The 15,547-nt window shown below is 38.7% G+C and overlaps 1 protein-coding gene across 1 annotated transcript in view; it reads left to right on the forward strand.

Moving 5' to 3' along the window:
* The window catches only part of BLNK (B cell linker), a 103,236-nt gene that overhangs the window by 30,900 nt on the left and 56,789 nt on the right, over positions 1-15,547 (forward strand). Inside the window, exon 3 of the mRNA XM_075717695.1 lies at positions 1,052-1,098. Within this exon, the coding sequence (XP_075573810.1) occupies positions 1,052-1,098 (47 nt within the window). The remainder of the gene's footprint in view (positions 1-1,051; positions 1,099-15,547) is intronic.

Below are 15,547 nucleotides of genomic sequence, written 5' to 3' on the forward strand. Positions count from 1 at the left end.
AAGTCACTGGAAATATCCATTTCAGAGATTTCACATCCATTATAGGTGTGCCTAGGAAGTCTCGGGAAACAATGAAATTAATTTCCTTTTCCTGACACAAAAATAGAAGGAGAGTTAGAACTGCATCTATTAAATGGACACGTTTTCAGCCTGACCTATCCCCTGCTGAAATCTATGCTGAGAAAGATGGCATTTTAGCGTTAGCAGGTTTCTGGACTGAAACCATGCAAACACACACTTGGTCTGGGTACAATCCAGAGATTTTACTGGAAATTTTGCACTAAAGCAAAATCCATATATTAAAAAAAGGTTTAATTTAGACTACCTTAAAACTCTGACTTAAGAATTTCAGCTGCAAGTTGCACACTAGCTTGAACATGGAAGTACTGCCACTGCTTTAGTGTGGTGCATGGGCACTTTAGTGAAAGTATATGGAGCTACACAAACTATTGAAATGATTAGGCTAAACTGCTTCCAGTACCCAAATTAGCTTGTGCAGCACTAGAATGGGCACTGTGTGTGCCAAGGTGGCACACTAAAAATTGTATTTCTTTTTCATCCCCACTTTTTCATGGGTTGAGGAGTCATACAGAAGTCTAGCACAAGAACAGACCAAACTGGGACTTAATAGTCTCCCAACCATTGTTAAAGTAATCTTCCACTCAGCCATTGTTATACCAATCTGCTGATTTCAGTAAAAAACCCCAAAGAAATTCAGTGGTGGAGCTTGAAAGAGACCATATAAAATGGCTTGCTTATCGCTTTTCAAATGATTCATTAACCAGCATAATTTAATCTGCCGCATGCCCAGTTAAATTCCAGTTTAACAATGTAGTGTGTGCTACCAGCTTTCCAGAAGTGTTACAACAGGCCAGTAATAAAAAGTTAAGCATTAACCAAGATGAGACAACCATGTACCTACAAAACTAAAAACTATTTTTTGGGTCTTTGCTTAGTTCACTATTAAAGATGTCATGCAATTCACTTCATGGATTGGTCTTGATTAAATTGATCTTTATTTAAATACAAAATATGTTTTCTCTCTTTTCAGAATGTATCAGAATATGAGCTGAGCCAGTTCAAAATAATGGACCAGATGTAAGTTTCTCATTATTTTCTGCTTCTCCATTAAATAACTAATACTCTCTTGTACTCTGACAGTTTCTCTGTTAATAAATAAAGGAAAAATGAGAATTGAAACCTCCTGCTCATGTGAAGGGCATTAATTGATGGGGGTGGAACTTCCTCAGAATTAGGATCCTGGAATGCTCACAAGAACTGTGGTTCAGATCAGCTGACAAGAAAGTCTCCTCTGCACCAGCTATTCATCCTCAGAACAGGCAGGGACAACCTTAATATTAGGAAAAGTACAAGTTTCAACTTCTTCCAGAATACAAAAGCTCTTTACTTATAGAGTGTAGGAGGCCAAATTTTCAGAATTGGTTCATCTGCTGCTTAGAGATCAATTTAAGTAATCAGATTAACAAAGTGCTATGTTGAAAGTAATTTGAATAGAGTACTGAATAAGAAAATACAGATAGAACAGTTAGGAAATGCCCTCATGTAATTTGTGACAAATCAAGTTCATTTAGAGGGGCATCCTTAATGTTGAAGTATATTATTTCTCTTGTATTACTGCACAGAAATGATATTAGGGAGTTCTCTCTATGAGCCAATGAAACCAAGAGTTCAGTTTAATATGGAGTCAGTTGCTCTACTTCATCTAATGGTTGTTATTATTCCATGCAGCATTTTTTTTTCCCCTATCTGGGAAAACTTTATTATCTATTTACGAAACCAGAATTGTTTTTCAAATCCCACTCTATTGGTAAGAAACTGGAGGAACTTGGAGGCATTTTTACCCATTAAAATCCTATTCCTATTGATAAGAATTTGATGAAAGCATAAGTTAATGTTCTTCTGGGTTTGTTTTAACAATTAACTAGATGAGTAAGGAAAATATCAAAGTACTTTCTTGCAAAGTAATTAAGTCTAATGGGACATCATTTTGAGACAAAATGTAGAGAGCATGAATATAAAGTTAACCAAGGGTGTGGTCTCTGTTTCTGTGATATACATTAATCTGATCTACGACAATATTGGGGCAAACAGAAATCTACCGAACTGAGACCAAGAGTTGCACTTCTACTGATGTGGGCATTCAAGCTTTGGATTCTCAGATTGTAAATTGGAATAACAAATATGAATTCTGTTGTCAAGTATAAAACAGAAGACCAGAGTAGATCAAGTCTGAAGTAATAAAACTCCTGAAATGCACAGCGTGGATGTCACTTCCCTAGCACCAACTTTCACTCTGTTGCTCTTACTACTTGCTATTGCAAAAATTGCCTGAGTTTCTAGCACTCAAACAGTTTGCATGTTTTAACTGGGAATGGTCTACATTGATGCATCTAAGCCAGGTGAACAGGCCTGTTCAAGCCTGTTCATACAGCAGGTAATCCCCAATGGACCAAAACAGTAAGGATAGATAAACAGGAAAATAGTAATTGCCAGGCAAGGTGAGACCAAAATCCTGTGTTTCTCCTGGCAGTGGCCAGTGCTTCAGGTCTCTGCCTGTTATGAAAGTTTCTTCATGGGGCTTCATTAGACAGAAGCTAGGTCCCCTGATGTGCCACCATCAAAATCTCTTTGCCTTTCCCATTCTAATTCTCACTAGCACAACACTTGGTGGTGTTCTTTTCCATAAGAAAGATTTTGAGTCTAGAAGGCCATAAATGCTCTGTGAACTAAAACACGCAGTTCTTCTACATTATGCTAGGAAATCCCATCACGGATGTACCAGGAGCAATCTGCAGCTAAGCATAGGTATACTTCTCTGATTTCTGCACCAGGTACCTCCACAAACTCAATGGAAGGCTCTTTTCCCACTAATCAATACTATACCTGTTCCCTAGGGGGGAAAAGATAGCAGGGGCAAAAAGACAAAATGCTTTCTCTGGGAAGAGTTTATCATAGTAATTTTGTTTTGACACTCTGAAATAAACTTTTTTTGCACTACACTTTTCATGAAGGCTCTTATATTCTGTTAATTCAATTAGCATTGGCTTTGACAGCCTGATGTAAACTAGTTCTCATAACACTTAAAGCCACAGGTCTACCTAGATTGCTTCTGAGCAGCTACTGAATATAGTAGTGAAATTATCAAGGTGCAATCTCTACTAGTGTCCTATCCTATCCCTGAAATGCAATAATGAAAGCTTTCCTTTGCCACTTCCCAAAACGATAACAGAAGAGAGGTGCTGCTTTCAAACGTGGGACAGCAGACTACTGAGGCACTAGTCCAAATGCTCTCTGGAGCTGGCTGCCAGCGTTGTGCAACAGACTGCTCTCACAGGTTTATATGTTTTCAACAGACCTGACATTATGTTGAAATCTTGAGCTTTGCTTAAAGCCCTTCCTCCTGCAGAAGCACCATTGTATTTTTCCCTCCACACAACAGACTCAGTTGATACACTGTTGCCCCAAAAGCCTGGGGTCACCTCAAACACTGAACAAGCTTGCTCTCGAGAATGTATGACAGCACTTTCCAGATACTTCCCATCGGAGAAGTCTCAAACATCCCGCTGACTACAGTCATGGGCACATTTATTCAGTGTTAAAATTTATGGCAGGAAGAACACTGTATAGAACATCACGCTACATTCAGGAGCACACATTAAGAGAGTGCAGATATCAAAATCAACCTCATACCACAGATATTTCAGAATACTGGAATTAAGTGCTTTCCAAACATGCTGTCTTGCTATCTTTACTTAACATTTTAATAACCAGTGCAAATAAGATTGGTATTTATAACTGCATTCAGCAAAACTGGCATATAAGCTGTAACTCAGCTATAAACATCCATAATTTGGAAGCACATCCTGAGAAAGAAATGTAATTACAGCTCAATCACCTCAGTGTAGATAGTTCAAGACTTACACTATCAGATGTTTATGCAAAAGTTGTTTCGCAATGCTTTCAGCTTACTCAAGTTTCACTTTCCCAGGGACTGTAAAATTAAAAGGCCTTCTTTATAGCTAATGTGATTAGAAATTAATCCCAAATCAAACTCAGAATAAACTTTGCTCTCAACTCATGAGGTCTGGGGACTGTTTTCCAAAGTCAGGACTGGAATCTTTCACCACAAAATCAGTAGTCTCTATAACATGTGCAAATTCAGAAGCCTGTTCTGGCTGTGTTGGATTGTTAGGTAAATGAGAAATCTTCACCCGCAAATCAGGTATGAGATGTCAAGTCTCGAGTTTACCATTTGTATATAGCAACATGCAGTTATGAAAGATCCTGGGTAATAAATGAGCTGTGATAAGGAACACATAATTACAAGCTTTGTTTAATTATGGTGTGGGCAGCATTTGATCTCCTTTTCTTGAAATGAACATCTGCCCATTTTCACTGCTGTGAAAAATGTTACTAGTTTATTTTACCAGGAATTTATAGTATATGCAGAAAAAATTGCTATTCATAAATCAAGTCAGTGTTCTGTAATCAAGACTGATTTCTAGATTAGTTTCTAACATCTATTTTTCATTTCTTCATAATTTTTAATAACTCCAGACTGAATGTTTTCATCCTTGCCTTCCAAGCAAAGGAGATGTCTTTTCCTGAAACATACAAATAAATTCTCAATTGTAAGAGACGTTACATATAAGGAAAGTACCTTTGTAATGCTGAGATGTTCCACTTGAAATGTCTGTGCTTGCATAATTCAAACTGCAAAAGCTAGAAACATTACACAGTAACTGCTTTTTTGTCCTCCCCCCTCCACTCATATTTTTTCTTTTATTTCTTCATTAAGGAAGGTAGATAACCTAATGTGGAAATTCACTTTTCAGCTCTTTCACAGCTATCAACATTTAAATCCATGGACAAGTTCTCCATACACCAGGTGCAAAGGCCTGGATCCCTTCTTAGCCCCTTTGTAGATGGGTCAGGAGAGAGTTCGTAAGGCAAAATTCTTTGGAGTGATGGTGTCCGGTAATTACTCAACCTGGATTTCATAAATGTGGATTTGGGACCTTGCTTTGCCCAAGTAAACTCAGCTAAATTATTTTAGCATTCCCTGCTTCCTTTCCCACCTGCAGTATGGAAATAGTAGTGTTTCCCTATCTCGCGGGTGCTACAATGGAAAAGCATCAGGAATTGTGATGTCTTTACTTAAAATAGTAAGGAAAACTGTTCAACTGCACTACAGGTGAAAGCCGTAACTTGCTTCCCAAGGTCCCATTCACCAGCTGTGATGCTACAGGGCCACAGGAGTTACATGCATTGGGGACATCTGAATATTGTGGGGATTACTGGCCAAGCAGTGGCCAATACTGCCATCGCTGCAGCTGCCAGACAGACCTCTGTGCTCTCAGAGGCCACCCCAGGCTTGCAGGCAACAAAAGAGGATGATGGTTCAAAGGGCAAACAGGCCTCCACTGGCAAAATTCATTCTAGTCTACCCATGACAGAGATTTACACTCATCTTTTCTCAGCAATTTAGTCAGACACTTCAGTGCATTTTAACTCATCGTCCATGCTTCTAGCGAGAATCATTGGCTCAAACACTTGCATGCATAATGCATTTTCTTCCATTACATTTTTACTTCTCATTAAAAAGACAGGAAAATTGAAGGCATAAACATTAAGACAATAGTTAAAATTAAAAATAAAATAGAACAGAACTCAAGAAATAAATCAGTAAACTTCTAATAGACTACAAAGACGTTCAAATTTCACATGTAGAGAATTTTCTGATCCTGTTTGGAGGGGGGGGATTACATAGGCATTATTATTAAATTTATTCTTAGTTAATAAATGTAGGATGTGCAACATGATACTTCCAGTTTCACTTTGAAATATTTTGATTTCTTGCTCCTCCATTTTTATTTCAGTGGATTACCTTGCCTAATCAAAGACAAATCCTAATGAAAACACTAATAAAATCAATGAGATTCCTATGAGTACTAGATTGTTTCCTTAAGCAATTATAAAGACCGAGAGCTTTTGCTGTCTTTTTAAGTAGGATGCAGCAGTACAGAAATCTTGTGACAATCTGCATTTGGACTTTCCCCACTCGAGAGAAAGCTCCAACCTGAAAACGCAAAGGTGATAGATGACTTCTATCCCAATACTTAGTAAGCAGGAAAGGTTTTCCCGTCTCCTTGGCATATATCAGAATGGATTTTTAATTACCCTATATCCTTTAAATTCCAGTGCTGACTCAGGTTGAATGTTTTATGTCTAAATATGTAGACTTAGTTTCTTGCTTTCCTTCGTTTTCGATGTAGCTTAAATGCCACTTTAAAAATCTCAACTTATTCCCAAAACTGGAAAAGGCCAGGGCTGCAAATTCAGAAGATACCTCTTCATACAATGACCTCCCAATAAAAATTATACCTAAAAGAAACCAAAAGAGGTTTCCAGTATATGAGCATTGCAGTGTCACAGAAACATACTACAGGACACTTCCTTGGTAGATATATACACTCCAGAGGAAAAAAAAAATGTATCTGAATTTGACTTTAAATCACATTTTTATATATTATTTACTCATTTTTAGCATAGAAAGGCTATGACAAAAATCTGCTCAGGCATCAAATATTTACAGAGGCAGCCATTGCCTGCTGATCAGAATTAATTCTGGATATTCTTCTGTTCACAGGAGGATCTAGGAAATATTTGCTCAGCAAAGGAGCAGCATCTTGCCTCCTTTTACAGCAGCAGAGAATATTACACTCCTGCAGCAGAAAGGGGGCAACAGACACTTGCATTACAGCAGTTTCTCTTCCATCCTGCCATGAGCAATTGAGACTTTTGCAATAACACCAGTTACTTGAGAAGGAGGGAAGACACCCTCACAGCTCAGGAGCATATTGTATTCCAAGTTCTAGAAAGCTCACTTCTGCTAGTGTAACTAGACTGTTCACCATGCTATCTTGGAACTAAAGCCAGGCAAAACTGGTATTCTGAAATAATTTTTGAAGTGTTTTGCCAAAGCTTAACAATGAAAGAATGGAAAGATCATGGTGTTAAAAGCCTTGCGGCACCACCATAGACCACATGGATTTGAACCTGAGACCACGGTTTAATCATAGCACCTTCCCCATTTCAGCTCCATGTCAAAAGAAGTACCTAGTCAGGCAAACATGGACAGACACATTCCAATACTGTGAATCCATAACAGGGCATTTTTCTTAGTACTAAGAAAATCCAATCCAATCTTCTAACCAAGCTCTGCCATATTTTTGAGATTTGCCAAAAATTTATGATAGTCTATCTTGGCAAAATATGCTGTCCACTATTTAAGTCCAATAACATTTGATACTTTTCCATAGATAAACAGTGAATTTGTATTTTATGCACTGTTTATATTGAAAAAAGTGCATAAAGAAAATTGTACAAGGGAGAAACTATTTCTGTACATCACATTCTCCTATGACTGCAACCACACAGCAGACATTTCCAAACAAACTATCTTTCTAAACTGGACATGGAGATGCAAGGTGGAATTACATTAATGGTGTTCTAGGTGGGATGAAAACCAAACCCAGTATAGAAGCCATTCAAGCTAGCAATATGTTCAGCTGAAGAGCAATGTATATCACCTTATGTTCAGTCCTGTGCAGTATGGCTTTTAGATCATGAGCAACTCGCCTCCTGTCAGCCCACCATCTGCTTGTGGTTCACAATTAAGACAAACTCAGAGATGCAGTACTTAGGCAACAGCCTTACCTGTCCTGCAGCATTCCTCAAAATTTTAAATGAAGGATATTTTAAGTAAACACAATGTCTAAAAAGCCCCTACTTCAGTGGCCTTTCTCTAAATAATTTCACTGAACAATTTCTTCAACTGCAGTTGTATAAAGATGCTAAGTAAAATTGACAGGAAATAACCATAACTACAAGCCTGTCTTTGTTACCAGAAATAAAGATGTAGCTAGAAACTACATTTGGCAGAGCTTACAGAGAGAAAACAGACACCTGTATGCAAGAATCATAGGAAGTCACTAGAGACTGTAAATAAAATAGCATTCAATCTTTGAAAAAGGTGCTACAAATGGTAGCAATACAGTTCTCTCAAAAGTTGAAAATATACAAAAATACACAAAATATACAAGTTTGTATTTTCTGATCAAGTCCCGATATCCATGTATTTGCTGGGGTCTTACTACTTTATCAACGATCTGGGTGAGGGGATTGAGCGAGCATGCAGTAAGTTTGCAGATGACACCAAGTTGGGCAGGAGTGTCAATCTGTTTGAGGGTAGGATGGCTCTACAGAGGGATCTGGACATGCTGGATTGATGGGCCGAGGCCAACTGTATGAGGTGCAACAAGGCCAAGTGCTGCGTCCTGCATTTGCGTCACAACAACCCCATGCAACGCTACAGGCTTGGGGAAGAGTGGCTGGAAAGCTGCCTGGCCAAAAAGGACCTGGGGGTGTTGGTAGACAGCCAGCTGAACATGAGCCAGCAGTGTGCCCAGGTGGCCAAGAAGGCCAACAGCATCCTGGCTTGTACCAGGAATAGTATGGTCAGCAGGAGCAGGGAAGTGATCATGCCCCTGTACTCGGTGCTGGTGAGGCCGCACCTGGAATACTGTGTCCAGTTTTGGGCCCCTCAGTACAAGAAGGGCATGGAGTTGCTGGAGCGTGTCCAGAGAAGGGCAACAAGGCTGGTGAAGGGTCTAGAGAGCAGGTCTTACGAGGAGCGGCTGAGGGAACTGGGATTGTTTAGTCTAGAGAAAAGGAGTCTCAGGGCAGACCTTATCGTTCTCTACAACTACCTGAAAGGAGGTTGTAGTGAGGTGGGTGTTGGTCTCTCCTCCCAAGTAGTTAGTGATAGGATGAGCGGAAATGGCCTCAAGCTGCATCGGGGGGGTGGTTTAGATTGGATAGTAGGAAAAATTTCTTCATGGAAAGAGGGGTCAAGCATTGGAACAGGCTGCCCAGAGAGGTGGTGGAGTCACCATCCCTGGAGGTGTTCAAAAAATGGGTAGATGTGGCACTTTGGGACCTGGTTTAGTAGGCATGGTGGTGTTGCATTGATGGTTGGACTGATGATCTTAGAGGTCTTTTCCAACCTTAATGATTCCTAGTTTTTACTTTCATTAAAAAATAATCCAGCCACCAAGCCAGGAAACATTAAATTGTTACTCTACCCTTAATTGGTTTAGTGGTGGACTTGGTAGTGTTAGGTTAATGGTTGGAGTGGATGATCTTAAAGGTCTTTTCCAACCTAAACAATTCTATGATTCTATGATTCTGCTTTCCAAATAGCAATGGTGGCAGTTCAGATGTTATCATGCTACAGTATTGCAGCTACGGTTAAAGTGGAAACTAACTTGGCAATGTTTTAGTTCTTGTGTTTTTGTGGACTATATTCCTGCCCCTGGGCTGAATAGAAGGAATACACAACAAAAGGCTTTCTTATGCACATACTACTGTTAGACTGAATTATCTGTGTTGCTATGATGAGGAATGCCTCAGGGTTACAGATATGTTGTCAGAGTTGAAAGGTTTTTTCCATTTTTATGAAAATTGCATTGGGAAACTCCAAGGAAATAAAAGAATTTTGTCCTTTTTCCCATCCTTTCTTACTGAAAATAATCCCATTCTCAAACAGTTGAAATACCAGTTGATATTATCTAGAGGTCAACAAAGAACTGATAGGATATGAAGATGTCAGAGGAAATCCCAATTTTTCTTCCCAACATTCTTGATGCCTGCAATGGAAATCAGTATCAAGTTGTCTGAGTATCTTCCATGGCACATTTTATCCTCCCTATCCCAGTAAGGAAAATACAGAGAGGCGCACAGAGGTTGCAGTCTTAGCTGGCTTATGTCTATATATATAATATGTATAATTACTGATAATAATCAGTACCAGCCTAGAACTGTCTTGAGTCTCCTCCTCTTCTTCAGCATCATGATTTTCCATTACTGTCTGTTCTGGAGCCTGTTCAGGACAACTTCTAAATTAGAAAATTTTAGAATTGGTCAACCTTGCCCAGTCTCCTTTCATGGTACACTACCATGCTCAGCCATCTATGGAAAGCCTTTTTTTTTTTTTTTTTTTTTGGGGGGGTGGGCGGTGGGGGTGGGTCAGGGTGGAATAACAGTGTAATTGTAGAAATGCTTCTTTAGTATTGAAACACTATGCTCATTTTTAGGGATGTTAAGCAAGATAAATCACAGACTCTTTTTGATAACAGTGTGACAAACTAGTGCTAAATAATACTAGATGTCTATTAACCGTCTTTGAAGAGCAAGAGTGAATCAGCCTCTGAGAAAAAAGCATATGCTGGTCCAGCTGTAGGGAGAGCCAGGTCTGTAACAGACAGCTTAATCTCTCACTAAGTTTTAGTGAAAGTAGAAACATTTTTCTTTGTCAGTACTCTAGACCAGCCTACATAGCAATAGAATATCAGTTGCAGAGCAACTCAAGTTGGGTACCAAAAATCAAAGCAACAAGTCACCTTTTTAGACACAGACCCAAATGACCTGCTTATGTTTGTACACAAAGGCAGAAGTAGAACTAGAAATGGAAGGTGTTGCTGAAATCACAACCGGGTTCTTCACCATCATTGTATGTCTGGACAGGATCTTTTTCCTCCACCCTGTCAGTTGATGTACTTTCCTTTTCTCTATTACATGGCTGTACTCAGACCACAGAGAAGAGGCTGCTGTAGTTTCGATTCACTGGTCTTTCTTCCCTTTTAGAAAATCATATTTGCTAGTCAGAAAATGCTGCACTTGGGACTCAAAACTCAAAATAACTTCTGGCTCATTCAAGCGATGAAGTGTGAAGGACTATTAAGTTGTAATTTCATTTTAGCAGAATTCCACATGTGCCCCAGCTCAAGTACACACTGGGTAGAAAACGGAGCAGATGTCTTGGCTCATTTTGCTCTAAGTCTCCAAACTGGAGTCCTCTCAGTTTTTGAAAGAAATACAATATTTAATTTACAGCATGTTATCAACAGATATTTATGCTCTCTGCAGGAGAGACATTTCATTCTTCTCACTTTAGACTAGCCTGTGAAAATGAGTGAAAACATAACCTCTTTTTGCTTTTGTGTAAGCATGCAGATCTTCATTCATTAGTTCATATGTTTGTGCTGTGATGGCAGGTGGTCTATGCAGTATTTCTAAGATAATGAAGGAAAGTATTAAACCCTTTCATTCAGACTTTCCTGAATTCAGAAATGAGAACAGGTAAATGGTTGAGATAAGATATTAAGCCATGAAATCTGCAGTGCTTAAAAATGGGGTCAGCTAGGCAAGCAGAGTAGAGAAGTTACAAGATGAGCTGCAAGGAGAAGTTAAGGGACTGTGGCAGGAGGGCCTGTTGCAGCTGCAAGCCAGACAGTTGGTGCTGTAGCAACCAGTCACTTGAAACAGCTTCAGGAGAGGCTGTTCAGCGCAGCTGGCCTGGCAAAAGACGAAGTGCAGTTGGTAGGAATGCCACAGCAGCCCTTTGTGCAACAGAATTCAGGACCTGAAACCCAACAGCCTGCACAGCTACAGGTGGCAAGCCATAGAATTAATAAAATTGACAAAAATATATATTTCAAAGATTTGCCCCAAACAAATGCAGAAATTGCATTCAGCATGCAAATAAATACCTCTTCACTAGTACCCTCCTCATAAACTCCCTTTCCAAGAGCAACATCAACATGAGGAATGTAGAACTACCTTAGTAACACCACAGACACTGGCAGGATGGTACTTGTGCATATCTACATGCCAGATGGTATTAACACTTGCCAACACAGGATTCAGAGCATCAGAGAGCCTCTTGGGATAGATCATCTGTAACCACCTATATACAGACAGTATCATAATGCACATATTTATGAAATTAAGAGTCACAGGCAACCTCCATGCTAGCTTTCTCTCATTTTCAGTACGTCAGAGCATCTGTACACTTGCAGTTAGTGCAGCGTAGGGACTGAGGAGCTAGCACCAAGCACAGGAGCTGCTCAGCTGCCAGAAGCAGGAAAGCTGTGCTACTGGATGCTGCACATGATCTGAAATGCCTTGTCTCAAGGCGCAGCCCCGCTACGTCTTGTTCCATAGACTGCTCAGTTGTTGCCAGCTCTGGCACTGTGCTCCACCACGCAGTGTGAACACACTTTGACTTTACAGTCTTGATGTTTGTTTACAATTCTTAGAAGTAAAATTCAGGTATGCTCAGAATTCTTGAAGAGGTGAAGTGTTTTCAGGCCAGACTATGGCCAATCTCTTGCCACGCTAACAGCAGTATACGCAGCTTCCCTGCAGCATATTACAGTTTAGGACTACTCAAACCACCTCTTGCAGGTTATTTTATCAACCTTCTGGAGGACAGAAGGATGAAAGGACATTCTCCAGAGTAGGAAAGCAGTTCAGTCTCCCTGCCCAAAGCTGTCTTGGTCTGGGCTGAGACTGCTGTTAAAACTTACAATGGAATTCTATTGCCTGATCTGTTTTAAAAAATATTTTATTTTATTCTTCCAAAAGCCATGCCTGATTTTGCAAAGTCTGACAATCTCTTTCTGTTCCTAGTAGTCAAGAGTTCTGAAGGGAAAAAAAGAGATTTTATGTATTTTACAGTTCTTATACTAGCTTTCCTGTTTCCATTCTCCTCCACCCACTGCCATTGCACATTTTAGGTACTCTCCAATGATATCCTTGACAGAGCATTAAGTCTCAGTTTCTTCTTCACAATTCTGGCACTTCAGTTTCCCCAGACAGCTGCTACCACAGCTCTGTCATTTCTCCTATTTAGTTCCTCACTGCCCAGTTTCATGGCTTTTTATTACTTTACAAAGCTCTCGGAATACAGACAATAACCTAAAAATATTTTACCATTTTAGTTAATTTGCCTTACCACACTTTTCATAAAAGTAATCAGATCCTTTTCTAAATCCCTGATCTGGCTGATGTAATTAATTACCTTTATCAGCATATATCTTCCTTATCTCATTCCTCTGGCTCAAGCAATAATATTCTGAAGAAATACATGGGAATATAAGGCATACCCATGCTGTTGCTTTAATGAATAGATATTACAGTTCAAGATCGCAAAAGTAAAAGGATTGTTTGTATTGCTTGAAATGTCAGCATGAACTACCAGCTACTACTACCTGTACAAATAATGTTTAAGAAATTATTCATTACTAGATGTTTATTGTCCACATATAGCCCAGAAATAGATAGATTTAACTATATTCTGAAAAACATTCCAAAGTCAAATGTTTCCTGTCATTATTTTGTCTTTTTAAAGAAACAGAAGTATGATTCACATGTACCATCTTACAGGTATTCTCTGCTAGCTAATCCCTTTCCAGGGATTTATCAAAAATTACAGATAAAACCAAAATTTCAACAATTTCAGCTTTTAACCAAAAGCAGGACTAAACACGTATGAAATATCTCCATCGCATTGGTACTTCACTGGTTTTTAGCTTAAAAAAAAAAAAAAAAAAAAAAGCCATCTCTAAGAAAACACTGAAAAATAACAAGTGTGGCTAATTTCAGATCACAGACCCTTACAGATGCTGTCTTTCCAGCAACACTTCTCTACCATCATCAAGGTGAATATAGTATCAGATGCTCTGTTAACCACAATGAATAACGGGAATAAATTCTTCAGGATTACAGATGTAAATGGTCCAGAACCAGCCTAAGTCAAAACAAACATATCAGTTATATATAGATATAGTATATATCTATACCTATCATGTACCTTGCAGAGTCCAAAGGATGGAACACCAGTTTCTGGGAAAGCCCTACTCTCTGTACAGATCTGAAGTATTGTTCATTCACAACCAATGCACCAAGAACATTTTGAAATGCAGCCCCATGGTGTAGCTCCAGCAGATACCTGGGCAGGCTTAGAATTTATTCTATACCAAGCTCAAAAATTTCCTCCTTTATTACAGCATTTCTTTCTACTCTAATATCCTTGAGTATTAGCTTACTTAAAGTAAAGCAATCCTGGGTCAGATCAAAGGTCTAATTCATATGACATTTGTGACATTAGTCTGCATCAGGTGCCTAAGGAAGATAAGAACGAGCAAATGGGTGTGGGTGGGTGCCTCCGTATGCATGCATATGAACAGTACGTCACTCGCTGAGTTGGTATAACACCCCAATGGACCATGCTGAAACAAATAAATATACACTGTGAATTTTGGTTCAGGAAAGTGTTGGTGGTATCAGTTCCACCAGGAATAAGAATAATAATAGAAATCTATAATTTCTTTAGAAGCTCATGATACTTCGAGGAGTCTTTTTCATAAAAGGGGAAATTTTCCTGTGAAGAGAATGATGAAAGCTAACCGCCCTCAAGGAAGGCTTAAGCTTCAAAGAAATCACAACCCTTAAGGAAGAGATACCTTAAAAAACAGTAATTTCTCCCTGGAAGACTCTATTGTATCACTATTGTCTTCCTATTTGCTAACTAATATGAACATTTTATAGCAAGAGCTATACAAATAATATATACCTTGTCAACAGTTTCAAATTACAAATAGTACATAGCAATCTAGTCTTCACTCATCAGTCTGTATATAAGCATATATATCTGTATATATCCCCAACTCAACATTATTGTGGCAATAAGAAACAGGACAATTTCAAATGTATAACGTAACACCAGGCAGATCTCTGCAACACAGAGAAGGTTTAAGTACCCAAGTCCGTGCTGCAGATGTTGGTAAAATCCACTAGTGTCCAGAAATTAAAAATCTCCTATCATTTGTGTACATTATTTCTAAACTACCAGTCATAAACTTTCTTTAATCCCAAAATATCTTAGACAGTAAGTTCCTCAATGCAGTGACCCTCTTATTGTTCTCTATTAGAACAACGTATAATGAAAAGGGATAACTTTTTATGAATAAGACTACTATATGCTACTGCAATACGAGTACTCAAATTTACATATATGTGTTTCTTTACGTGTAGACTTCTATCAAATTTTCTTTCTTCTTTCACTTCTCCCTGAGTTCCCTTTATATTTTAAATCTGAAGGGATGACAAAAAAAGTAGAAACAGTTATTCTGAAACCCAGTGTTCGATACTAAATGTAGAATTTTTATCTCCCCATATACTCCGAGAGTAGAAAGATGCGGGCTCTTATGGCCACAAACTTTTGAAATAACTCTTTTAAATGCTGTACTACAGCAATGCTTCAAAATAGGATATATAAAAAATAGTAACCCACTCTGATACAGTGTGGCACTCCTATTCATCTGCTACAGTTTTGTAGTCTTAATGCAATTAAAGTTACCAACTGTGTAAATGTATTCTTTGCAACAGTTCACAAAATTTGCAGTCTTAGACAACAGAAAAATTTCATGGCTATAGTTACAATTCTGGGCAATTTTTTGACACAGAGGAGAGTATTCCATGAAACTCTATCTCATTTCACAGCATAGTAGTTTGCTACTTTTTTAATTAATAAGATAATAATTTCTTTCTTTAGAAAGTCCCCCATCTGCTTTATCACTTCACTGTCCTTTTTTGAAGGCGGTATTTTAAATCCACTAGA

Source organism: Pelecanus crispus, chromosome 10 (genome assembly GCF_030463565.1).
Source record: "Pelecanus crispus isolate bPelCri1 chromosome 10, bPelCri1.pri, whole genome shotgun sequence".
NCBI classification, from domain to species: Eukaryota; Metazoa; Chordata; class Aves; order Pelecaniformes; family Pelecanidae; genus Pelecanus; species Pelecanus crispus.